General features: G+C 48.7%; 2 protein-coding genes across 2 annotated transcripts in view; one reads left to right on the forward strand and one right to left on the reverse strand.

Annotated features, from left to right (window-relative positions):
• Positions 1-9,584, forward strand: part of IntS2 (integrator complex subunit 2) — a 51,683-nt gene extending 42,099 nt beyond the window's left edge. Inside the window, exons 20-21 of the mRNA XM_077654558.1 lie at positions 4,771-4,935; positions 8,642-9,584. Of these exons, the coding sequence (XP_077510684.1) occupies positions 4,771-4,935; positions 8,642-8,799 (323 nt within the window). The 3' untranslated portion in view covers positions 8,800-9,584. The remainder of the gene's footprint in view (positions 1-4,770; positions 4,936-8,641) is intronic.
• A 2,280-nt stretch (positions 9,585-11,864) lies between these two features.
• LOC144121370 (endothelin-converting enzyme 1-like) lies at positions 11,865-25,572 on the reverse strand. The gene is made up of 3 exons (XM_077654559.1): positions 24,504-25,572; positions 17,122-18,839; positions 11,865-15,499 (listed from the first exon to the last, which is right to left on the reverse strand). The coding sequence occupies exons 1-3, from the start codon at positions 25,032-25,034 to the stop codon at positions 15,112-15,114; spliced, it is 2,637 nt and encodes an 878-aa protein (XP_077510685.1). The 5' UTR covers positions 25,035-25,572; the 3' UTR covers positions 11,865-15,111.
• Positions 25,573-26,213: the final 641 nt, after the last annotated feature.

Consider the following 26,213-nt stretch of genomic DNA (forward strand, 5'->3'; position numbering starts at 1 on the left):
TTTATTTTTGCGACGTCCATTGTCGGTGCCGGTTACAGGGTTAGATATTAAGAATTAGTTTCCCGCTGTCCATGAATGACTAGTTTTCTTTGTGCATGTCTAAGTAGAAGCACTATTTAAAAACTTACCATTTCTTTTTGTTAATTTGTTAGGATTACTACTGCCATCTTCACAAAATTTCTCCGGCAGTGTCAATTTGAGGCTGCAGAGTGGAATGTGAAGAAGTAGTGCCGTAAAATATCAAGCATCCGTCCTTGTTTGAACAAGCACCACCCTCCATCTTTGTTAAGATTTTGAATTTTCGTAAGAAGCCAAACAGGCGCCCATGCAATTATGTCCTATGTCCGAAAGAAGTTCAAAATACGGCAAAGACACATCAAGTACCCATTGTTTGGTATCTCCACAATGTTTATCGCGTAGGGATGCGGAGGGGTGAATGTGACAATGAGATCATTGAGACAATATATGTAGAAGCTTTAATCACTAGGTTTTTCATATCTTCTGATAAACAGTTCGAATCCTTCCTCTGGCTTTTTCTGTGTTTATGCGGTACCAAGCCTCTCCCGCGCTCTCAGGTGGCCGCCATCTTGAGTTGGGTCGTTGGACCAAGCAAGGGCCCACTCCACCATGTGTCCGTTCTGGATTTTCATGCCTGGACCTAACTAGCAACCATCCCCCAATACTTCGTGATTATCTTCAGATTCTGGGTGGGCGCTTGCTAGGTATCTTATGGTGAGGGAGAGTGGTTTATCAGACTTGGTGGGAGGAGTTACATGGGGAGGAGGAGGCACAGCAGCCAACTAGAGACATGGAGAAGGTGGGAGGACACACACGCTGTATAACATGTCAGCGGCAGTGCCCAGTCTTTCAGTTCTCCTTTACTCTTGGGAGCAGTGAGACCTATAGTGAACATCCTTCTCATCAGTCACATTGATCATCTATAATTTTTTTATTGTGTGAAAATGTAAATCATTTATAAGGGAGGAGGAGGGGATCAGGACCAACTTTATTGTTTCTTGGCAGAAAGGGTTGAAATTTGGCACACATGTTAAACATTGCAGTGAAGAGAAAAATATAAAATTTCATAAAAACATCTTCATTAGTTTTCGTTTTGTAAGAATTTTTAAGTTCTTTGCTTGTGGAAAGCCTGGCACAGTAACGAAACATGGTAGTGAGCGGGCAATACTTTTCATATTTGCCCAAATGTATAATCTACACTAAGGCAGTGTTTGATTTCTTATTTATAGCGCACTAATAATTTTTTGCTCAACGTGACATGCACGTGACTGTGCTTCACTGCATAAAGCCATGTAGTTACAGTGAAATAATAAAATACTGGAAAGGTAAAGAAACATTTCAAGACTGTCTTAAGTACAGCACAGTTTATGAATCACAACAAAACAAACTGGATCAAAATCGGTTCAACCATTGTTGTGCTGTGCTTTCGATGAGCGAGATGATCGTCAAAAAAAAAAAAACACAACTGAGAAAACGGGCTGCAAAGTTTTGCAAGCACTGCAGATTTATTAAAAAGCACCGGAGCTGTAATATTTTGTGTCACTGCTGTCGAGCATCTTCTTGTACCTTTGCCTCTTTGCTTGGTGGGTTTTGGACGCCTTCTTCAGGCGTTCTTGGTCCTTTTCTTGAGCCCTCTGGATGGCAAGGGCACCAGGATTTACACCCAAGGTGGCACACATTTCCGAGTAAGCTCTTTGGCTCCCTGAATCGTACTTCATGACTGCCTCATTCACTGCAGTCTCTACCGCAAAAAGTGAGGCGTGCTCATCCTTTGAGAGTGCCGACCAAATAACAGAGTGCAGGCTCTCAGCTGCATTCTGGGCCCTTCCACCCTTGCAGCGCTCCAGCAAGTGGATGTCTGAAAGGCATTGATACAGGGGCAGCATGGCTTAAGCAACTCTTCTCATGCGCTTATATTTATGAGGAGGCTGCGCTTCTTTTTTTTGCTTCTGCTGCTCTCTGCTCACACCAGCTGAGAGGGCCAGGGGGGTACAGCTCATGGTGGGGGCCACTGTTGCTAGATGTCACGTGCCAATAAGTGGCCATGACAGCTTTCTGCATTGCAGCAACATCGTTGACATTCTTGCCGATAGGCCGTAGTAGTTGGTGAGCCTTTTAATCAGCTGTTGTGCCAGCCCACCTTTGCCACCCAGTGGCTCCCCTTTCTTGGCCTTGCTCACAAAGACCAGCGCCCATTCTTTTTTTTTCACATGGTTTATGCAGTCTTCTTTCGTGACTGCTGTAAACCCATATGGCTGCTCATCTTGCAATGCCTGGAAAACACGGCTGTCTTGTTTAGAGACAACTTCTGTATATCACAGTTCATTCTTGGCCAACGAGCGGCCAAAAAGTTGCAATGCGGCCTCCACTTCCATTCGGCCAGAGCCAACTTCAGTGTTTTTTTGGCACTGATGCTGCTTCCTCCACTGAAGGTAGGTGGGCTCAATCTCTGCTGGCTCCAGGCTGCATCCAAGGCAGAAGTTTGAAACAACAATACTGTCCAGCACAAGCCCTGCGTGGAACTGTTATGCATCCTACCCCAATGTGGGAGCTACGACCGCGCGTAAGCCAGGTGCCATCATAAACAACGGTCACGTTTTTAGTGAAGCCAACCTCCATCTCGCTGTACACCTCCTTCACAGCAGCTACGGCATCCCTACAGATGTTGTCGGCAGCCTCCTCTGCAGCAGGCTTGAACAGTCCCTTCAGGTCGCACTGGAATGTCTTATGGTGTAAACCACGATGGGACACATTCATGGTGGCTCAGAAATCGTTCAGAGCTGTCCGCCCTTTCCCCATCACTTTGATAGCTTGCATTGAGCGAATGTTCACATCAAATACCCTTGCACCTTCCTTTCCTTGAGAAGACCACTGGGACTCAATTGGGCCACAAGTAGTGAATGAAAGCACCATTTTCACTGCCAGACCGAGCCTGCTATCGCAGTGCACACCGACGTAACACTGTTGGCATCTTGGGAACAGAGTTTTACCAATCAACGAGTTCACTGTGGAAACCTGCGCAAGAATAAATTCACTGTCACAAGAGGCCGAAATTTGTTAGCCTTGCTGGTCCATCAAACTGAACTTCCGTTCAGTTGCGGGCACTGCACGAAGGGAATCGTGAACGCTGTATGCCTGCGCTTCTGCCGTCACTGCTGACACGAAACGTGGCTCAAGGCGCGCCTGAATGGTGCTACGTTCGGGCGACGATTCATCCCGTAAATCTTCAGCTATCACACTGTAGCTCGTCGACGGCTGTGGCTCACTCGCAGGCTGCGTGCCTGTGTCGCACGATGCGCCAGAAACAGAGCACACCGTCTCTGCCGGCGTCGCCTCCAACGCTGCGATCTCGGCCACCGATTCGCGCGGCCGTACGCAAGGGTGCAAGAGACTCCGTTGGCGCGTCTTCCGTCGACTGCGTTATTGGTGTCGATGGCACGGGCGACTGTCGGCTTCGCTGCTGTACTCACAGGGTGCAAGATAACGCGGCACGTTATCTGCATGTTCAGTCGAGTGCTCCGCTTCTCCCGCTGGCCGCAGTCTTTGTCTCGCCGACAGAGGCTTGCGCTTCTGTTTCCCGAAGGCGTGCTTCGTCGAAAATTTCTTTTCAAACGAGCGACGATTCATTACTAACGTGGGAGCTTTCAGAAATCCAAATTCAAATGAACGCCGGCGTGGCTTGTGAAGCAGACAATAGCGGTGCGCGGCGGTTTCCAGTGTTCCCGCTGCCACGCAACAACCAATAGGGAGACGCCTTTCAAACAGGCAGCCAATCGGAGGCCCGCTTTCATCGGAGGGCCCGTGTGACCATTGCTGGCAGACCAGGCGCTTATTTTGTGTTTGTGCGACTCTTACAAGATGGTGACGACCGAAGAATTCAGAAACGGAACGGCGGAACTTTTAGCTTTCAAACAATACCAAGATGGCGATGCTTGGTGGCGGGAATGACGAAATATGGTTCCGCGAACTGCGGTGATTTTGCGTGATTTAAACCTGTTTTCTCGCCCTGCGCACTGACAACGTAATTTTTTTCGGGCATTTATAGTGCGTTTTCAGGCAAACCATTTTGATACAACATAGATTAGGCGTTGCAGATACCGAAATGCATGGTTTCCAAAAATAGATTTTTTTTTCCGCGACTTTCACGACCTGATACCCGCGTCTCCCCTTAATCCTGTTGGTCGCCTTAGCTCACTCATGAATGCATTTTATTTGTTTGTAGTTACTTAGTTCACTTTGGCTCATTAACTTTTATAATGCTTTTTCATGACAAGTCAGCCATAAATGTGGTTTTTCTTCTCATCTCAAGTTGGCCACTGTTGGGCACTGTGTACAGCACCATTTAGGGTTTTATGGGCCACAATCGTGTGCAGATACAGTTGAACCTAGTTACAACGAAGTTGAAGGGGCCTGGCGATTACTTCGTCATAGCCGTAGCTTCGTTATAGCGTGCGTTGCCAGAGCTTCAAAAGGGAATCGTCGTTCCTTCGTTATATCCATTATTTCGTGATAAACCATTTCGTTATAACAAGGTTCGACTGTATCTTTGAATGGCTTTCTTTTGTGAAAAGAAGCTACAAACAGTCTGACTGGAATTAGGCTTCAGCTGCACAACATTCTCTCTAATGTCCTTGTCAGTCTACACTGGTGCACACATTACTGCTGGTACTGCCAAGTGTCTGGAATTGGGATTTGTGATGAGTCTATTCCTAAAATGCATGTGCCTGTGCGTGGGCTCGTGTCCATCCACAGTGCTTCCCAGCTACCAGCGGCCGCTGCTGTTCCTGCCTGCGCTGCCTGCCCTGGTGCGCATGTGCCAGGCCTTCCCGCCGCTGGCTGAGGACGTGGCTGTGCTGCTGCTGCAGCTGGGCCGTGTCTGCCTCTCCCAGGAGTGCACCACGGCACCACCGCAGCTGGGTGAGCTTTGGCCCCACCTCCACGGGGTGTGGGAATTTTTTTTTTACATTGATTTGGATGGGGCCATTAAATTATACTCGTGGAAGCCTTTTCTAACTGTCGGATTTTGAAGATGGAAATTCCGACTCATGACATTGGTGATGGCATTGAGAAAACTGTGGACTCAGTGATGCTGTCGGGTAGTTGATGTCAGCATGGCCTAGCCTCGGAGATCTGTGCGAAGAAGGAAAGCATTGATGTCGGTGCAGTTTTTTCGTGAGAACAGCCAGTGGTGACGATGCCCGTATTTCATTTTCTGGCCTCTTCTAGCTTACAAAAGCTTTTTTTTTTTTCTGTGGAATCAGCCTCTTTTGGATTAGAACGTGGTATGGCCGCCGACCAACCTTTCGGACTCTGCGGGACCCGAAAAATTCGTGAACTCAAAAAAATCGCTTCAGTTAGAAAAGTCGAGCTTGAAAAATTGCGAATTTTGCCATTTTCCATGTTACGCTTGCAAGTCAAAATTAGTTTGCATTTAAACTGGATCCATGCTCTTGTCATGCTTTTGCCAGAAGTGTAGCCAGGGCAGAGTATGTTTCCCCTATGACAATTGCGAGGGCCGATAGAGGGAACTAGTGGAAAGCGCCTGCCTCCAACTCTCCCACCTCCTTCCCCTCGCACCAGACCAGGGGTAGTGGCTTGTTATCAGTGCAGTCATGCGTCCATGATCGTGTTTTCTTTGCAAACCACCTAGATAGAAGTGGAGAGCGTGCCATGAACTCAAGTGGCAACAGTGAGATACAGAGAGTGCCTAGCGTATCCTAGCCAATCCGTCCAAGTGTATCTGTCTGAATCCAAAATGGTGCCTTCCACTGTGCTAACGATGGAAGACTCGGCTGTTTATGGCAGCGATGTTCGCTTGAATCTATGTCATGTTTTGGGCTCTGTAGAGCCTTTTTGGCATCTATTCTAGTACAAAAAAAAAAAAAACTAACTTTGGAATCCACATATTCCAAACTATTGGTCTTGAATATGTGCAGCCTTTGCCAAAATTTTACAGCCCAAGGGAGGTTGCTTCTAAGCCGTATAGCATCCGTGCAAGTCCTAATCTATGGCGGGGGAGGACTTGAGTTCCTCTTACCTTCAAGAGAGATGAAACGCAGGGGGTGCATAACGAGCCACACTGCACGGCACGGAACGAAACCCTCTTGGGTTCTAAACTTCTGGCGAAGGGTGTACGTTTCCTATGGAGTATGTGACAGTTCATCAGCAAAGTTGAAATATTGCACAAGTTTGAGTTATTGGAGTCTGAAAAATCAGTTGGCTCCTATAATCTAAAGACACAGGCTGGCTTCACCAAGGCCTAGCATATTGGTGTAAAGTGCTTTGGCCCTGCCATGTCATCACAAAAGTGGAGATCTTTCTGTCTGCATTTCAAAGATCCAGGCATACATGCCCTTGTTCCGATCTTCATGCACTGGCATTACAGTCGAGCCCGCTTATAACGAACATGAGCGTCACGCGGCATCTGTTCGTTATATCCTCAAGTTCTTAGTGAGTGGACCACAGCTTTAAAGACAGTTGCTTGTCAAAACACAAAATTGTTTCTTTGCGAAAAAGTCCATGATGGACGTCTGTTTTTGCAGCACAGATCCGATGAGGGAGGTTCCCAGTTTATTTAGAGCAGAAGCGTGCTCTTCGCTGAGGCCCTTGGCATACACAAGTTGTCTGAGGCTCTCTATGTAGCCCATTGCTACAGGCGCGCTTATGGGTGCTGGCTTTGAAGTTTCATCCCCATCTGATTCCTCCGCGTCACTCACGCCCCGCACTTCAGAAACGATGCCCTCGTCCGTGCACGATTCCGCAGTGTTGGCGTCGTCATCGACAGGAATAAAATCATTCCAACCAATGTCATGACCCCCATGTCGGAGTCGACGACGCGCTGCCACAAATTGCTGCCGGGCTGGTCATCTTCCGAAGCATCGGGCTCGGCATCAGACACTGTGTCGTCGACGAAGTTGGCTTTGCAGAAGCAGTTCCTCACGCCAGCGACTGTCACATCCGCCCAGGCTGCTTTCATCATCTCTACCGCTGAATACAATGGAAATGAGCACAATGTTCCCGTCCGCCATCCCGAATTACAACCAGAGCCTGAGATTTGAACGAAGCCAACGAAATGTCCGCACCGCAACAATAGTGACAAAAGCGCGCAATGGGGTAGACGTGCAACGTGCACAAGCGGCAGTCAAGCTAAAGATACAGATGCACAGTGCCAGCGGAGAGACCAATGAGGGGCATCCGTGAGCGTCAGTGCAGCCACTTGGCTACCACGGAAGGCCTGCTTCACGGAGCATGGCCTCCGCAATTGGCACTGCGGAGGCCATGCATGGATTTGCAAGAGAGTGAGGAGAGGGGAGCGGAATTGCGAGGAGGGGTGGGAGGGTGATCTTGGAAGGCGCGGTGGTGGGGAAAGGGTAGTTCGCTTGAGAGCGGCACGAAACGGGGCGGGCAGTTCGCCTGGGATGAAACTCGGGGAAAACATACTGCGCGCCAGGTGCACAAAGGGGTCAGAGGCAGGTTATCTGTCATCGCGGCGCCGGGTTTACGACGTCTGTTCGCTGTAACCGATCAGCAGGGCTTAATGACATTCGGTATACATGTGATTTTGTGCCATTGAAACAATGTATATTTTGACGGTCGCGCAGGTCTCGTTCGTTATAAGCGAAAGTTCGTCTTAAGTGCGCTCGACTGTATTTTGTGTTAGGCATACATTTCAGAAGCAAATGTTTCATTGCTGTTTTCTGTGTGCTTCAATATTGCCAACAGCAAACATTCTAAGCTTCGAAAATGTTTGGCAGTGTTAGCTTTCTTCCTGCCTCTTTTGACAGTGGAGTAATTCATTACTTTGTTTTCAAAAAAAAAAAAAAACACTGGTTAGCTGCAGCATGCAGAGTCCTCAAATGTTTGAAGAAGTCCTTATGGGAATAGCACTGTTGCAGCTAGCCTAAGTAGGCAGTACAGTGATTTCAGTTCAGCCTCTGGTTGGGCTTCACTTGATATCTTAGTATGAAGGAGCCGCAGCCATTTAACCAATAATTTTTTTGTAACAAATGAGACCTGCTGAGCAGAAATATGAGTTATTCTGAAGGTAAAATTGTCTCGTGTATGGCATTTTCCAGTGTGCGCCTGTAAGCTATTCATTTCTAACATGAAGCATAGAAGTAGGTTACGCTCACTTAAGACAACATTACGTTGCTGTTACTATCAAACCATAATATTGATTGTGTTTGTAATTGTGTTCGTACCATTTTAATGTCTCATGGGCCAAATGGCGTCCTGGACCATCAAAACATGCTGAGGAAACTCGTTTTTTTTTTTTTTTCAAGAGCGAGGTTTGGGGACTTCATATAAGAAGATGTCTGTCACAGGGACTTTGTTGAAGGGGCAATATTTATGCAGTATGTCCTCTGGAATGCTGACATGCAGCTAAAACTTCGTTTTAGTAGAAATTTTGCTGAAACAGCACTTCCTGTGCCAAAGTAGAATGGTGCATTCACTGTGCATTGAACTAGTGGGTGTTTGTGGCTACGGAGTGGTTTGTTCACTGCACAGATTTGGAGGACTTTTTTTTTTTCATGATGTGTGAAGCTCTTTGTCACAGTTGAGTGTGCGCATGCTGTTCTTCTCTGTGCGGAATATAGTTATGAAAGTTTGTGGCCTGACCCAGGTTTTTCGGCCAGTCAACTGGAAAAGTCTGCTGCCAGCATGGACGACAGCGAGGGACCTGATGGTCGTGTTCCAAGCAACAGTGCTCTCTGCAGTGCAATCCAGAAATCTTTTGCTGATCTATGTGACAATGCAGTGCTGAACCGGACTATCTACTAGAGCCAGTGCAAGGCTTATGGCACTCTATTCAGTGCACATTGCAAGGCTAGTGGAATGGCCTATGTGCCTTTTGCAGTGTATAGACATGGCACGGACAGTCACAGAAGTGCTGACCGGGCTGCAAGCATCCCAGCTCCCCAGTGGCTTTCTCAATCGCAAGCAGAGAGATTGATGGCATGACTTCAGAACCAGGTACAAAGGAAGCAGTGTGTATGGTGGCACAGCCTGGTGGCATAGAATGTAAACCTGCCAAACTTCTCTTTGGCAAATTAGCAGTAGCAAAGTGATGATGCTCAAGGTTATTGAGGGATCACACACGTGCACAGGTTGGTTTCTGCTTTAACATGCTACAAGCATGTGACAGGTTCCAGGCTGCCTTAAAAATTTACATCACCATTGCACCATTTCAGAGTGCACAGGGGGCAGAGTTTTCCATTCCTGCGTGTTCTTGCTCCATGGCTTGCAGGGGCATGCACGTTGGAGTCTAAAACGTTTCCGTGGAATTGCTGATGCATGCAAGATGTTCAAGTGGGCTTGCCTCCAAGGGTACAAACTTATTGTGTATTGCATCGGAGTTTGTTGGACCGGTCATCCTTAATGCATTGTGTAAATAGAGTCCCATGTTTTTCGTTCCTGAGGGCTGTTTTCGAATCACCATTTTGGCATGTTTTCCCATCTTTCTGATTCACTTTTTGTCTGGTGCCAGTCAAGAAACTTTCTCAGTTGTCCTTCCTCTTCATGTTGTCTAATTTATAACATTAAAGGTCAGAGTTGTAAAATGCTTCTGTACTGGTCACTTTGCACATTTCTCGTGTTTTAAAAATGGGCTAAAATAGTCACCTGGACCTATTCTTGCCCAACTTGTAAAGCATTGAATGGTGTTTTATAGTCTGGCAGAGCACGGATTTGTGTGAGAGGTAGGTGCAGAGCTCTGCATATACAGTAGAATCTCGGTGATACGAATCTCACGGGGTCGCGAAAAAATTCGTATCATCAGAAATTTTCTATCATCCAAAAAAAAAACTATTCATATGCAGAAGCATGAAAAATGCATTCACGCAGATCTGTTTATGGCTGACGAGATTTATTCGCTGCTCTGCGGCCACAGCTCACTACTCGCGGTGCGTACCGTACGATTAGCGATCGCGACTTTGGCGATGTGCGGGCCGCGCACCGCCGCTCACTGCGAGCGGCGCGTACCGCGATTAGCGGTCGCAACGTCGGCGATGTGTGGGCCGCGCACCGCCGCTCACTGCACGCGATGTTTACCGCATGATTAACAATCGCGACGTCGGTGATGTGCGGGCAGCGCTTAGTGCTCGAGGGTGCGGTCGCGGCTCGCGCATTCGTATCATCCATAGAGGCGAGGGAGAGAGTTCGGAACATCCGAAATTCCGCACATCGTACACAATGCACTCTGGCCGGAGAATTTCGCGAATTAGTATCAACCGGGCTCGTATCACCGAGATTCTATATGCAGTAGTATCAACAATACAGATGTACAGTCATGGACAAAAGTTTGCAGGATTCGTATTCGCGGAAAAAAGTTATTACGGAGCTATTACGCACAGCAGGTGAAAGAACTGCATAGAAGAGTGATGAGAAAGGCGGTCTTCATCTGCTAGAAGAATACCATCTGTCTGGCTAGCGAGGCAGTGCAGGAATAAATTTTTTTTCCTGAATCTGCATCCTAAAACTTTTGTCCATGACCGTACATCCATGCCGCTGCCTCATTGTTTTCTTTGGCAGCTGTCATTGAGTGAATGTAGCACAAGAATCGGCCATTGTGCCCTGCTAGTAGTTGTAAACTATGGTGGTTTAGGGGCAAAGTTCTGCATCAAAGTAATAGAGCATGTTACTATAAAAGCTTCAGTGGTCGTATATGGTTCCAGTAGACATGCCGATAGCCTATGTAAAAAAATCTGTTGCATCTTGTTGAACGATATGCATATTTGCAAACGTGGAATTTTAATCACATCGGGGTTATCCCCTTTTAGTACTCTAGTTAGGCTGCCTCGTGTTGGTTCAAGTGACGGGCTCACCGGAAGATAGCTTTTTATGGGAATGTGAGGGTGTTTTTGCAAGCGATTCAGTTTTCAAGTCTGTCACATTCAGCCACTGCCACTGAGCCGTCGCTCTAATCAAAAACAAAATGCACTTTTTTGTGTGTAAGTCCTGTTTACTATGGTACCTCTTACTTGTTTTACCTGCGGCGATAGCATAGTGCTCTCGTGTAGTGGCCAGCGAAGCTGGTCTGCTCGCCCCACGGCGGGCCTGAAAATTACTTGCTGCACTGAGAAAAAATGTGCCACTTGCACATGCGCACATAAACCATCTACAGTGACAACGGATCTGAACAGCAGCAAGCTCGTTACTTTGACCCCCCGTTAATTTGGAAATCTGGATAGTAATTCGAACTGCCAGCTCAGTCCTGGCCACACGCTCTTTAAATCAGACGCTACAAGTCTTGCACTGTACAGGTCTCGCACCGGTTAATTCGAACGGGCGGCCACACGCTCTTTAAAGGGACACTGAGGAGAAATTGAAGTTGGCTTGTATCGATAGAATACCAGCTCCTGATCACAAAAACGCCGCTCTTACTGAAAACAAACCTCTTGTAAGGTAGAAAATAGTAAGAACCAAAATACAGGTATCGCCGCCACAGGCCAAACTCGCAAGTACAAGCGTGGTGACGTCGTAGGACAAGAGACGCCACCTTGGAGGAATTGTCCTTCCTACATGGGGCGCGGATCTCTGAGGCTGTCAAAAGAAGATTGCACGGTTCAGTATTGAAATAAGCTTTGTTTTAAAACCGATAGTGCACTTTTATCGCACAAAGGCAGACAAAAGTCAACCTGAATGTTGGAAGCAAAGAAAACCGATGCTTGGCGGCGCCACAGGCGGCCAGGAGAGTTTCGATTTGTTAGGCACTTCGCGTCTATGAGCTTTGCGTGCCCCGTGGTTTTGTTTTTGATGCGCCTCGATTTACAAGCGCCGAACAACAGAACAACTCCAAGCGCCGCTTCAAGTGCTAGTTAACCTTTGAAGGAGGGCTTGTCAGATGATCGCCACGGTCGATGAAAAGCTATGATGGTACGATGGTCGGTGATCGTACAAGGCAGCACTTGTGTATTCGCACGCTTGCCCGGCGAAACATTCCCGGCTGTGCCAGTCAACTTCAAACTACTTAACGGAAATCGTTTATTAGGGACGGGAGACAAGGTACAAGGCAGTTCAGAAAAATTGCTGATGGCCTAGCTCTGTTAGGCCAGGATATACCTAGCGAAAGCGCGGAGATTTCTGCATCAGAAGAGTGCATTCACTAGATGCGCCTTTATTGACGGCTGTAACTTGAGCCGTCGTGGCGGAGCGGTAGCGTTCCCGCCTCAAACGCCGAAGGCCCTGGTTCGATTCCGAACCTCGGCAGCGGGCTTCTTTTATTTTCTGAGTGGGCGGGGGGTTTCAGTGGCTTCCATGGATGCCGCCGCTGAATACGTTGGTTAGAGGTTAAGCGCAGGCTCTGTTAAGGCGCGTTTATGCTGCGGCGAGGCGCGCGCGCACGCTGCACGGCGAAGTCACGTCGGTTAAAGCGAGACCCTCTACTGGCTTGACCGCCGATGCGTTGGGCGGCTTCGGCGCACTCTGACTGCACGGGCGGGGAGATTGGAGCATGTATATATTTTGCGCCGAGTGCGCCAGCCGCCGCCGGCCCGGCCAGACTGATTTAGCTCCGCGGCGAGGTGCGCGTTACATTCAGTAGCTGCGGCAGTTGGGCGGAACTGTTCGTTTCGAGCTCGGCTATTTTAATCCATTCACGGTACACATCTGCAGGTAGTACATGCAAGTGGGCGAGAGAGCCCGATCCAGTGGACCCGTTGGATCTAGCGAAAGCCGTTGAAGCGTCGTGCGTCGGCTTTAGTTTTAAGGCGCCCACTTTAAATGCGACCGCCCTTGAGCACCTATCCGTTTTTTGTGGCAATAAAATAAATAAATTACTTCATCCTTGCAACCGTGGGAGACGAGCTCGATGCCGCCTGCTACCTCGTGCAACCGCGCCATTCAAGGAATCACAATGCGTCGGCCCCAAAGCCCCGGCCAGCCTCCGATTGGCGCAACGCGCCGACCTTGTCCTGGCGCCTCGCGACTCCCCGCACTGGGGTTATGATATTTAGTTTGCAACGGCTGCTCACTGAGGAAGGGGGGAAACGACCTGCCGGCGCCTAACCTAACCGTGCTCCCTCAAAAGCATCGCACGCTCTGTGGGGCTGAGGTCGCTGAAATGCAGGCCGGAAATTTTGCGAGAACTACGTCGTCGGGTTCGGGAACGGGATCCATCGCAACGCTGGCAAGATGCCGGTGCAAACGTAAACAGAGCGACGGTAGCGACCCCCGATAGATGCCTTCAACGTGCGGCGGCGGTAGCTTTCATTTCGGCAGCTGCTAGACCGCACCGCTAGCCGCCAGAAATCACGGAGTCTCCGTTTACGTCACGTTTCACGTCACTCCGTCCTGTGACATCATAAGAGTTCTCCGTGTCGTCATAAGAGTTCTCGAGTTTGAATCGGAGCGGCGGGAAAAACTTTTTCAACTTCGAATCCAAATTTCTTTGAAATAAATGCATCTTTCGCTCCCGGACAAGCGGCAACAAAGCCATGAAATGCTGAACTATCAGATTTTGCTTACAAAAAAAATTTGATAGGGTTCTCCTCAGTGTCCCTTTAAATCAGACGCTACAAGTCTTGCACTCTACAGGTCTCGCACCGGTTAATTCGAACGGGCTCCTAAAGGGAGGCCGCTTTACAGTGTGACCGGCGTGGCAATAGATCGTCGAAATAGCCCCACTCAAAACCTGAATTCCATACTGCAGATTCGCTCGCTGCTCGCGCATCTCTGACAACGGCATGCAACAGCAGTCATGACGACGAATGGATGGCCCTGTCCAAGTATAGTTCAACCACCTAGTTTCGGTTTCACTTTTTTGATTTCGCGGGAGTCCGCAGTGACTATTGCGTGACCAGCCAGCATCAATCGGCCAACCGACGTTTCGGATGCTGATGGACGCGTAGCTGATGCTTTCTCCCCCCCTTCTCCTGTTTTAGTGCAAAAAGCACTACTTCAGTAGCAAAGCTGAAAAACCAGGGGTATGTGTGAAGCCTCGACCTTTGACGGAGTGCCAGCACCGCAGGTCTTGCGCAGCTGCTCTTTGCGCATGGTTGCTGATAGCGGCTGACGATAAGATCTTGCATGCAGTTTCCCTCAAGACAGTGTTGCCTCAAGTGATTGTGCATGTCCTAATATAACTGTGCTAAAACCCCACCATTTTTTTTTTCTTACTGCTTCGGCGTCGCTGAGCATTCTCTTTGCTACCATCCGCGTGGTTTCATTCTTCCAATGCACCGAAACTGCGCGCTCGTCTCATGTCGTTTGCAGTTTGTGCGATGCAGCCTCCATCGTGTAGCAACCTCCTCTGGCTTCGCTCCACCGCGTCACACTGGCAAGGATACCTGGGGTGCCCTACCGATTTTAGCGGAGGATAAAGTGCGGTCCTTCGGTCGCAGATAGTGGCAACCGTTTGTTGAAGGCGGATTTCGTTCAAGTGGTCGCCAGCCGAATGTGGTCTTGCAATGTTTGTTGTGGTGAAATTGGCCGATAAAGGGGAGGCGACACAGTCGGGCCAACCATTGTGACGGAATGGTGTAACGGCTGCTATTGGCAATGTAATTTTTCAAAGCCTAGTACTTTTATTTTAGTAAAGACGAATTCAAAGCTTTAAAAAATTTATATTCTCTTTTACGCTCTGACTAGTAACAATGAAAGCAGGGAGCTTGTTTGTACACACGGGAAAATATAATACAGAGGTGTAAAACAAATTGTGGGAAGTCCGAAATCTAGTACACATTCACAGCATGAGTAGTGTCACATGGGCGCCATCACGTCAAGACAGCCAGTGGCGATGGAATAATCTCTAGTCACTGTTTTCTGGTCCTTATGATGCACATGGTGGTTATGATGACCGAGTAGTGCTTGTAAGACATCATCACTTATTTCATACGTCAGCTTCTGTGCACGCGTAGCGTTGGAAATGTATGCAAGAAATATTAGTTAAAGGACCAGCACTTATTAAAAGTGGGTTGCTGTAGGGAGGGATTAAAAATTGCATGAATTGATTGAAAATACGCAGATAATTCTAAATAGTTCACAACTAGCAGCAAAGGTAGAGAAAAGCTTAATTGGCGTTGACTAAAAAAGGCCGCAAATAAAGATATACGTATAAACCATGTCCGCATGGTTGATGTCGCTCTGCTGGCAGGATCAGGCGAAGAAGGAGCACTTCTTCTCGGGGTTCATTGGGGAGCCCGTGGGACAGCTGAAGGCTTCTGCGAAGGCAGCAGAGTTGCGCACCACCTTGTTGCAGTCCACAGTGTGTGGCCCAACGGCTCCGGGCAGCGTGCACGTCATGTAGCACAGGGTCATGAAGAACACCTGCTCTCCGCTGAGATTGCCCGCGATGCCCTGCGGTGCATCATCGCCGCGCACTGCGTGGTGGTAAGCCCTGTGAGCCACTTCCAAAGCGGGAACTTCCGGAAATATGCTGCTCCTTCGCTTGCTTTCAGTTCCGGTCTCGTCGTTGCTGTTGCCGGCGTTCTGCAACTGGACCTCACGGCAGCCGTCCCTGGCCTCGAATGCCTTCGCTGAGGTGCTGCGAATGGCACAGTCAAACGCAGTTGGACACAACAGGCAAGAACAGAAGCATGGATGCGAGATGGACAGCAAAGGAATTACTATAGTAGACGAAGTGGCAAATGTGTATTTGGGTATGCGGGGCCTAATGGCCGAAACGTGCACGTGGACTATATGGAACGTTGTAATGTATGGGATTATTTTCATCAGATTATCGCACAGCACACAGAGATCTCAGCACTCTGACCTCAATAGGAATGCTGCCAACGCGGCAGAGATTCGGTTTCGAGACATTTTGCTCAGTAGCTGAGCACCAAGCTACTGAGCCACCGCTGAGGATCACGACACGATGGAAAAGGCGCCGCTAAGTGGATTCGACGTAATGGAGGTGCACAGCTAAGACCTAGATCATGGTGGTTCATTATATGGTGCGTTCATGCAGCTAGTAAGCTTATGTCCGCTGAGCGTACACAAACATTTTTCACCCATTGCCTAATTGCAACTGGCAGCTGAGGTATGTGCAGGCTGCTAGTGGACATTTGCGGTTTCTCATGGACAAATGTTTCTTCACGTCCGATATGGAAGGCGTGATTCCACTTAGAACAGAACAGCGTGCTCCCTTTACTGGTGTCTGGCCCTGTACATTCACTACAGCGCAATTATCTTCATGTCAGCAAAAAGGCACAAGTTCGAGTGTATAGGTACCAGTGTAACCTGGCAGCTAACAAAACTTGCAACGTCAGCGAACGGGATATTCATGTAAAAGGCAGCAATCGCAAGCCTTTTGTTTTGAACGAGAGAAATAGTTTAGGTCAAAAGCAGCATCCGTTTTCTTGCACGAATTCTGCGCTCGGAGCCTGAAATCAAAAGTCACATGCGATTCATGTGATAGTAGCCGATTCTTTATAACCTATTAACGCCCAGTGTCACGAATTCGAGACATATTGTTTGCACGCTGAGTACTGGCTTGCATGCAAAGGTTAATGCCTATATGTTCTGAGTAGCCTGCTCTTTCCGATCAAAATATTCTGACATCACTGTGAGGAGAAAGGGGCACAAACATGCAACCTCCAGCCAGTGTTCAGCTACTCGTCTTGTTTGCGACAACATTTGCGGAAAAAATAGGAAGAGTTGCTTCCTGACTCTATAGGCCTTCGAGTTGTCTTTCACATAAATTGGCCTAGCTGCACAAATGGAACAAAGGCCCATTGCTTCGAATTCACTTTCAGATTTCTCAAATTTAGCACTGCGAACGAATTTTTGATAATGGCTTTTAACAGTAGGTACATTAGCTAGCAGAATGTGGAGCTTATGATTTTTCTCTGATTCCTTTACAGTTTGGGAATTGCAGGGTTAAGGTGTTCCAGCTTATTAAAAATGCTTTCAATAACTAGTTTTCGAAGCACTTTGGTACGCCATCTTTTAAAGGCGCAGTGCAACGACCAGCAGGACAAGAGCAAAGAGACACGAATGTTTCCATCCTTCTGCCCTATTGTTCTTGCACTGCTTCCTCCTGATAAGTATGTTACAGCTAGCCCAGTTCAGCACTTTGGTTTCGTATGCATTGACGCAAGAGGCTCAAGATTCACCTGGATGCGAAGGCTGCCCAAAAAAAAAGGGGGGGGGGGATTTTTTGCTTACTTGGAAAAAAAGATATCTCCGAACGAGCCTTTGGGGTGCCACCTCAGCCCCTGGCTATCCATGGACGCGACCAGCTGCAGGGCCATGTAGAATCCCAGTCCTCCGTAGAACATGGCCCTTGTGCCTTTGGAGTAGTAGAGTGGGGTGGTCACAGCACCCGCAGCCACCTTCACGGAGGCAGTCGCGGCGTCGTAGAGGAAGTACGGCAGCGCGTAGTTCACCGGGTAGCCCAAGAGGTCGATGTCTTCCCGCGGGCGGTACGCGGTCGCTGCGCTGCGACTCGCCTTGACCCAGTACTCGCCGAACGACGCCTCTTCGGTGGGAAAGTCCTCGTACAGGCGCTCCAGCTCGCTGCTTTTCAGGAATTGCTCGGGGGGCCACAGAAACAGGCGCGTGGTGGAGACCTTCTGAATGGCGAGCGACCGGCTCTCGTCGTCCAGCCAGGTTGCCTCTTCGAGCATGTCTGCAGCGGCCAGGACCAGGCTTTCGAAGCCTGTCTTGATGAATGTGCGTTCTTCTCGCGAGAAGCGCGACACAGAGCTCAGCGCCGTCACAAGAAGACGGTAGGCGGTCTCGACGAATCGCTCGCAGAAGTACGGCCGGTACAACGCGACGCCCAGGCCGTACCGGTTTTCCAGAAGCCGGAAGTCCACCGCCGGTGCAAACAGCTGCACGAATGACCAGGCGATCAGGGCCAGAAGCTGTTTGTCCGTGTACGAAGCAAGCACGCTTGCGAAGACCGCGAAGAAGGGCACGTCGCCAAGCAGGACTTCGTCGCTGGGCCTCACCGCGGGCTCGAGCTGAGTTTGCCTAAAAGCTCTAAGCCACTGGTCGGAGGCCAGCGGTGGAGTATAGGATCCTATCTGCGTGATTGGCACCAGCACTGGCTGGACAACCGGAGGCTGCATTGCGGTCAGGAGCTTTTTGAATACATCCCCTTCCATTGCCATTGCTGCGTCGATGAGCGTCTTGTTTACCTCGGTCTGTTCGCCACTAAGGATAGCGTAAAATGCGGACCAGTACTTGATGTACCCTCCGGCCTCTTTAATCGTGACGTGGTGTTGGAACATGAGTGGTATGAGCGAACCGGGATCAATGGTAAAGCGCCACTTCAACATGGACGGCATACGCACTACTCTCACTTGAAACAAGAGGGGAACGTGCCACTTGAACGCCAACGTCAGCAGTACGTCGAGGGCTCTGGTGTCTCCTAGCTCCTGTTCACCTGGCCAGGACAGCCGGCATTCATTGAGGAACTTCCAGAATATGCCCACATTAGAGCCGTACTGCGAGGGCTCGCCCATGCAAGAGGCGTACATGGCGAGAGGTTTGCGTCCGGCGCTGATAGTCCGCGAGCCATCAGTCAGCATGGCATGGAAAGGCCGGAACCAGGACTTACGCACGTCGTCCATGGCCGAGTTGGAATGCTCCAGGTATCGCTCGGGGGGAGACCAGGCGGAGCAAACGTAAGCGCTGAAGTTTCGGCATGGGTCGAGACTGTGATTCAGCTTGGCGGTAAGCAGCCAGGCATGACCGAAACAGTCTTTCGTTTTGCAGAAACGCTTCGGAGGCACTGGCTCACTGGATCTCTTCAGCGCGATCACAGCAGCAACGATCACGACTGTCACTGCCGCCGCGCACAAAGCCAAAATGACAATATTCCGCTTCCTGAACCGTACTCCAGCGGCCGGGAACACGACGCCAAGAGTAGGTGGTCCCTGCGAGGAAAAAAACAGCTGATCATACCTAGGGGAAATCCTTGACATTAGACGTTTTTAGCATACCGGAGACGTATACCGGTTTACCGGACCCCCCTTGCGTGCGCGCAGTGGCTGCCCCTCACCCCAACAATGCCATTGCGCATGCGCAAGAGGTGTCCGGTAAACTGGTATACTTCTCCGGTAGTACGTCTCCGGTATGCTAAAACCGTCTACTAAGTGCACGATTGTAGCGTATTTTCCTATACCACATACACAAAAATTCTGGACAAAAACATTTATGAGCAGGAAACCGTTTATAAACGCAATATTTTCATATAATGTAAGATTTCACTATAACAATCAATATATCCGCAGATCGCCCGACGGCAGTCCTGTATTTTTTTTTCTATTCACGTTTCTGCTATCGTCAAAAGCGTTCCCCATTGGTTTTCTATATATGGTAGTCTTAACTGTTCGATGCGATCGATGGAAACGCTTTAACAGATAGATTCTGCTACATATCAGAAGAATAGAACATTACCTTCAATATTTCCATAACGGTGTTTTACAATTTTCAATATTTTTGTGCGGGAATGTTGGATATGGTCCAAGAATGCCAGATAGGACCTCTAGATTGTGAGAATGCCTCTACGCAGCGCATGAATCTGCATTTTCGAAACTAAACATGGCGCCCTCAAGTTTTGACATGGTTGAAGGCAAACCATTATACAGACTGCCACTGTGCAATGTGCGTTTCACGTTATAGTAGCACTAATCCCGGACCACGCGGGCATAATAAACGTCTCGCGAAACCGAAGCGCGACTTACAAGCACAGTCAAGATAGAAGATGTGAGTGCGCTGCAAACTGAAACTTCATTTCTGCAAAGGCGGGCTTTTTGTACAGGCATAAACTGGAAAAGTAGCCCAAAGAACACACGCACACGCACGCACGCACAAAAAGGGGGAATAAATGAAATCTAAAACTGCTGGCGCGCGCCCCACGAAACTATAGGAGACCATTAACTTTGTCCCATAGCTGCAGCGGGCGCCAGAAATGGTGCCAGCTGATGCACCGAGGACGGAAGTAGAAAAAGCAAATCAGAAGTTTGGTCTGGTTGGTGCAGATTCATAATGGTGAAAAACAACGCAAACTGGTAGAGAGACACAAAACCCTACTGAAAAATGCATATAGGTTTGAATGGGTCAGCAAATAGGATTATGGCACATTTGGTTTGGCTTTATAGGATGGACGTCCCAAAGCGGCTCAGTCTATGAGGGACGCCGTAGTGGAGGGCTCCGGATAATTTCGACCACCTGGGGCTCTTAACGAGCACTAACAACGCGCAGTACACGGACCTTTCACATTTTTCCTCCATCAAAGTGCTACCGTAGCGGGCGGGTTCGAACCCACGACTTGCATGCACTGTGTTATCTAAGTGCACGGTAATTAACCACGGGTAATCGAGGTTATACGGAGCCCTCCACTAAGGATTCTCTCAAAGGCTGAATCGCTTTGGAAGCTTCATCCTATAATGTTGAACGAATTGTGCCATAATCCTATTTGTCGAACTATTCAAACCTGTACACATTTTTCAATAGGGAAGGAGGAATACGCCACACGTACTGATACACAATGAAGAGCCACAAGTATGTGTTAGAAATTAACTGCATAAAGGCAGAATTGGCTATAATTGACGCATGTTTATAATGCAGAACCGTGTGGTTTGTGTCTTTTCCAGTATTCCACCATTACGAGGAAAAAAGAAACGGTTGAACCTGGCGCATCTTAGCGGAATTTGTCCCCGCACATTGCAGTTCATGGTGTCAGGGCAGTTGCTTGTGCAAAGCGCCGGAATCTGCGTAAAATCAAGTGTCGCCTTGGCACTGAGCTGTATTTTTCGCAGTGTGTTGGCCGCGCTGTGGAAGCCTGTTCTGATGGTTTGACGCAACGCGTGTTTAAATACGTGGATGATTATCTGTTCACTATTTATAAAGCAACATACGGACAGAACGGACGGTGATTTGGTGAATCTTCAGCGAGGATGAGGACGCTTCACGGATGAGGAGCGAGGACGCTTCACGGTTGAGGTATCGGATGAAGATGGGCTCCAGTTATTTCAATTGAATTTGAGGACGCTAAATAAAACCAGTTGCGGGGCTAGTTGGTGCTAAAGGATGAATAAGCCTCCACGTCAGTGGTTATGGCGCGCGGCTGCTGGCCCAAAGACGGGGCTTTTATCTCCGAAGCGGTGGTCGCATTTCGATGGAGGCGAAATGCGAGAGGCTCGTGTACTGTGCGGTGGCAGTGCACGTTAAAAACCCCATATGGTGCAAATTTCCGGAGCCCTTTACTACGGCGTCCCTCATAGCCCGAGTTGCTTTGGGACGTTGAACCAGACCAACCGCCATAAACCAGGACAACGAACACACAGGTAGACAACAGACAAGACGGGCTCTGTACTCCATCTAGACATATTTTGTGAAGAAACAACGAAGAGAACTTTGTGCACGTGCGCCAAGAGTGGAATGATGGAAAAACACCTCAAACACTTTTACAAGCCGGAAAGCACCTGATATATTCTTTTGATACAACCTCTACCTATAATCGAACCTAGTAGGCGCATTTCGCCACTGAAAAGAGATACCGATGTGTCACTGATGCAATCGGAGCCTACTGTTCTGAAAAAAAAAGCCTCCGGCAATTCACGTGGGAGTGTATACTTGCTCCTGCCTAGAACTTCAGCTTAGATGATTTTGGGCCCTTTGTGCTGGGTACTCGCCAGTGGCGTAGCCAGAAATTTTGTTCGGGGGGGGGGGGGGGGGGGGGGGCTCATGTTGCAGCGCGGCCTCCTCGTAGAATTTGTGGAAGGATAAAACGCAACAATAATAACTGCATTGCCATTGCCATTCACAATGCCATTGTGTATTGGATAACGCTACGCACTGTGTAGACAAGTATGTATTCGTATGTCTTAAAAATCGTGGCAGACATGATCACAAGACATAAAACTGAGCAGGGGACAAGACACAGGAGAGAAGCAAGCAGGACGAGCTCTTCCTGTTTGCTTCTCTTCTGTGTCTTGTCCCCTGCTCAGTTTTATGTCTTGTAATCATGTCATACCAACTATCCCCTTATCGTTCACTCGTGGCAGACATAACTGATACCAATGCTTCCATGTTTTTACGTATTGAATAAGTAAAGAAAGTCTCACACGAAGTCTAGAACTATATAGGTCTGGAACCATTAAAGCAGTTCATGCCGCTGATATGAAAAACGTAAAGGCCATGAAATTAGCAAGTAGGGGACAAATTTTTTGATGAATGCTTGTCGTTCAAGAACATTTACATTTTTGTACATATGCAACGGCCAGGGCAAAATCTCAATGACGCTGTCCTTCGTTCCAGTGTACTGCGCAGCAGCAGCTGTTAACGGTTATGTATTGCGAGTAATTGCACCGAAATTTCAGTCGCAACAGCGAGCCATCGGTACGCCCTTGAAAGTTTGTGCTAGGATGGGGCCCCTGGCGTTGCATGACTCCAGGTGCATGGGCATTGCCACGAAATCCAACCCGAGTTAGCAATGTTCGCGCCAAAATGTCTTTTCTAGTCTTAAAAAGACAGTGTAGGTGACAAAATCCAGAATTACTTCCGGCGCCGGTGGTTGTTTTGGTCAGGGGTGCGTGACAGTTCTAAAAAACGAGTATTCAAAGCAATCGTGAGAAACAGCGAAGCGCTGCTTTTGCAGTTATAGCTATATCTGTTAAAAGACGCAACACTGACCTCTGTTTGGGGGTCGCAGCACAAAGTCAATGTATTAACTTTATCATTGGCATGTCATGTGCATAGGAAAAGTACATTCTGCTGTTGATGACGGAAGATAAACTACCGTCACATATCGGCGCATGAGACGGGCGAGAGCGATATGTATTAGGCATGACCTTCGAGGTCCGGCAGAAAGACAGGCTTTCCTGAACCTGCCTGGGCCCTTCTGCGACTTCCAATCTCTGAGGCCATGCATGAGGGTTATGAACACCGCCACGCAAATGGGCCGCACCGCGGCGCTGAACCCTCCATCCCGCTCGTATCGATCTCGGCAGCATGATATGCGACGTGTATGGTCCCTGTTTTTGGTATAGTCGTGGAAGAAGAGTACGACTGGCCTTATTCGAACTTCGCGTCAGTTATTCGAAAAAATATTCGAAGAACTCGAGGACATATTCGATTCATTTCGAATAATTTTGAACATGCACTATTTGATTTGTTCGCATAATCGAATAGGAAGATATTTGATTCGGTATTCGAAATTACCGAAAATTCGCACACCCCTGGTCTTGAGCCTGACTAAATACCCGTTAATATGCTCTAGAGCACGAATGGCTTTCCGCATTGAGATGTTCACTGAAAACTCTTCCGCAGAAAACTCCTCTATAGACGAAGTATAGCACAACATTCAAGATTCAGCAATAAACCGAAAGAAAGGGGACAGAAAAATACGCCGTGCTCCATAGCGAAACCGCTGTTCCAAAACATTGCAACGTTTAGTAAGCACCAAATATGTTTCGTACTTTGGCAGGGAAAAACGAGGGCCACCATGAATACGCAAAGCCTACCAGACGACAATGAATATAAGAGATTTTCGGCGAATAATTACAAACGATGAGTTCCCACGAAGCCATGCAATGAATATAAGAGATTTTCTGCGAATAATTACAAACGACGAGTTCCTACGAAGCCATGCAAGGGAAGCAACTAAGCGGAACCAGAGAGCAGTGGTTGCTAAAGTCCATACCTGGCGGGTATTTTGCCGCCGTCACGGTAAGGACCGACGCGCCAAACGTATGCGATCGTGCCTGCTACAAACTGTTCCAAGACTGTTGTCGTTTTGTGATATAGCTTTGAAAACGTTCTGGTAGAACCGAAGGTTGAGCAGATTTGTCACGTTAAGTTCTTCTCAGTTCAGTTCAGTTTGTTTTCCTTAGAGACCACTATTCAGGGGTGTTACATAATGGGTGGGGCTACGGATATATCATGCGGTTCAATCGAACATCAGCTGCGTTATTCCTTGGTAAAATCTTAATGGACAGGTGTGATGGTTGCGACTTGGTGGGGAAGGCCGTTCCAGTCAGATGGTTCTGGAGAAGAAACGAGGCTGAGAATGTAGCACGGGAGCATGGACGCACAACTTGAAGCGAATGACCAGTACACTAAGATATGTGCATGTGACGTACGATGTAGAGTGCTTTGTGCAATGAACTGTTGAAGAATTTGTGAAAAAGGCAGAGGCTAGCAATGCGCCTGCGGTGGGAAAAAGTAACAAGCTAATTGCAGCTTTCAAAGACGATACATTGATGTCGTATGAATATGCTGCATGAATGAACCTAACAGCGCGATTTTGAACTCGTTCGAGGTTAGCCTTCAGATAGTCTTGATGGGGCTCCCAGATGGCTGATACATATCGTATATGTAGTAACGTATCACTCTTACTACAACGCAACGAGAACGGGAAACCGATACAAGTCGCATGCGATTGCAGGTCTCGTAGCTATTTTCGTGCAGTGAACAGATCTTCAAGAGCGCACTGTTCGGAGATGGAGTCCGAACGCTGTGAGCCCGCGACTAGAATGTATACCGCAAGCAACGCGTGCATGCACTAGACAATCAAGTGCGCTCCTAGCGGTTACCTTAGAGCGCCGCTCTCCGTGGCGTTCATTGCTGAAGGTCTTAAGCCCTTGAATGAAGGACGACATAGACCGTTGGCGGTGAGACCCCAGCTCCTCCCTGGTCGATGACCTCAAAGAAGACAGCGACGGTGGGCGCTGAGATCCCTGTTCATCTGTCGTTGACGACCTCCGAGAAGATAGCGACAGCCGACGTTGTGGTCTGGAATCCATCCGCATCGACGGTCTATGATCCTGGGCACGGTTCGGCTGCTTTGATGTGGGCCCCGTAAAACTACTGTCTGAAGCTGTGCGCTTGCTAGACTGAGGTGTCTGGTCAATCCCTGGTAAGCTAGTATCGGAGCCCGACCTCAGAGTCCCACTCCCAATGCTGGACCGGCGCTTGCCTGGCAGGCGCCTCTCCTCAGGATGTGTCGTTGACGTCGGTTGACCTCTTGGTAAACTGGCAACAGAGCCAGACCGCCCAGTCTCACCCTGGATGCTGGATCTGCGTCTTCTGGGCAGGTACACGTCCTCGGGATGTGGTGATGACATCGGCTGTTTGGTCGTTGTAGTCCCGGACCGCGCATGATGCAAATAATTCTCAACGCTGTCAGCATGCCCTAATGATCGCCTCCGTTTCGAGCCGCTGTGCTTTTGCCAAGGCAGCTGGGGCTTCTTGCTGACTGACAGATTCCACCATGATGGAAGTCTGCTGGTGTTCGGTGCTTTCTTCGCCGAAGGCAGTGTCTCCGAAACAGCGTCGCGGCCCTCGCATGGAAGAGGGTTAGCGGAGCCGTCCGGCAGGGTTGCGATGGTGTCGGGCTGTACGCCTTTGAGGCTCGGCGTCTCTCGCTTGCTTCCGGGAGGTTCGTTCGAACGAGCGTCCGCAAAGTCGGAGTCAGTAGCGGCGGCTGTGTCTGGTTGCGTGTGCCCTTGAGCAGCGGCTGCAGGAACTTTATGGGTGGGCTTGACCACACGCCGGCGCGGGACTTTACACTTGGCAGAGGAATCCCAGCCACGTGAGGACCCGCTGCTGCTGGACCCTGTGGAACTGCTTCGGGAGCCGCGCCTCTTTTTGTTCTTGCTGTTGCCTTCGTTGACGGCAGGGATCATGTCTCAAGCGTTCGGAACGGCGGATCAGTCCGAGAACGGCGGTGCTTGCTTCTTCTTCTTCTTCACCCCAGGTATATGGCACATACCCACGCGGGGGGATTGGCCAAGGTGTAGTTGAAGAAACAAAGAAGTTTCCATGGAAGATGATGACAAAAAAGTAGCACCAATCGTGAATTTGCATGAGTGGCGTCTTGCTGAAATAGTTCCATTGCTTAAAAAGCAAGGGGAGGGCTTAACTTTAGACAATATACGCCCTATTTCGTTAACATCGAACCTTGTGAAATTGGTGGAAAGGGTCCTTCTAGCCGTGTCATGTCATTCATTTCAGAAAATGCTGTATTGAATCCATGCCAAATTGGTTTCAGGCCGGGTTGTTCAATTTGGTGTGCTCATACTGACCTTGAGAGTCGTATTAAATTAGCTCGCAATAGAAAAAAGTTTGCTGCGCTTGTCACCTTGGATGTCAGTAAAGCATACGACAGCGTGGAGCACTCGACTCTATTACTAAGATTACAGGAACTCAACTTCCCAAGCTATTTTGTAGCCTGGATTTGTTTTTTTTGGAAAATAGAGAATTTTACTGCTGCCAAAATGGTGTTTCCTCAAGGAGATTTCCAC

Source organism: Amblyomma americanum, chromosome 2 (genome assembly GCF_052857255.1).
Source record: "Amblyomma americanum isolate KBUSLIRL-KWMA chromosome 2, ASM5285725v1, whole genome shotgun sequence".
In the NCBI taxonomy this organism is placed as follows: domain Eukaryota; kingdom Metazoa; phylum Arthropoda; class Arachnida; order Ixodida; family Ixodidae; genus Amblyomma; species Amblyomma americanum.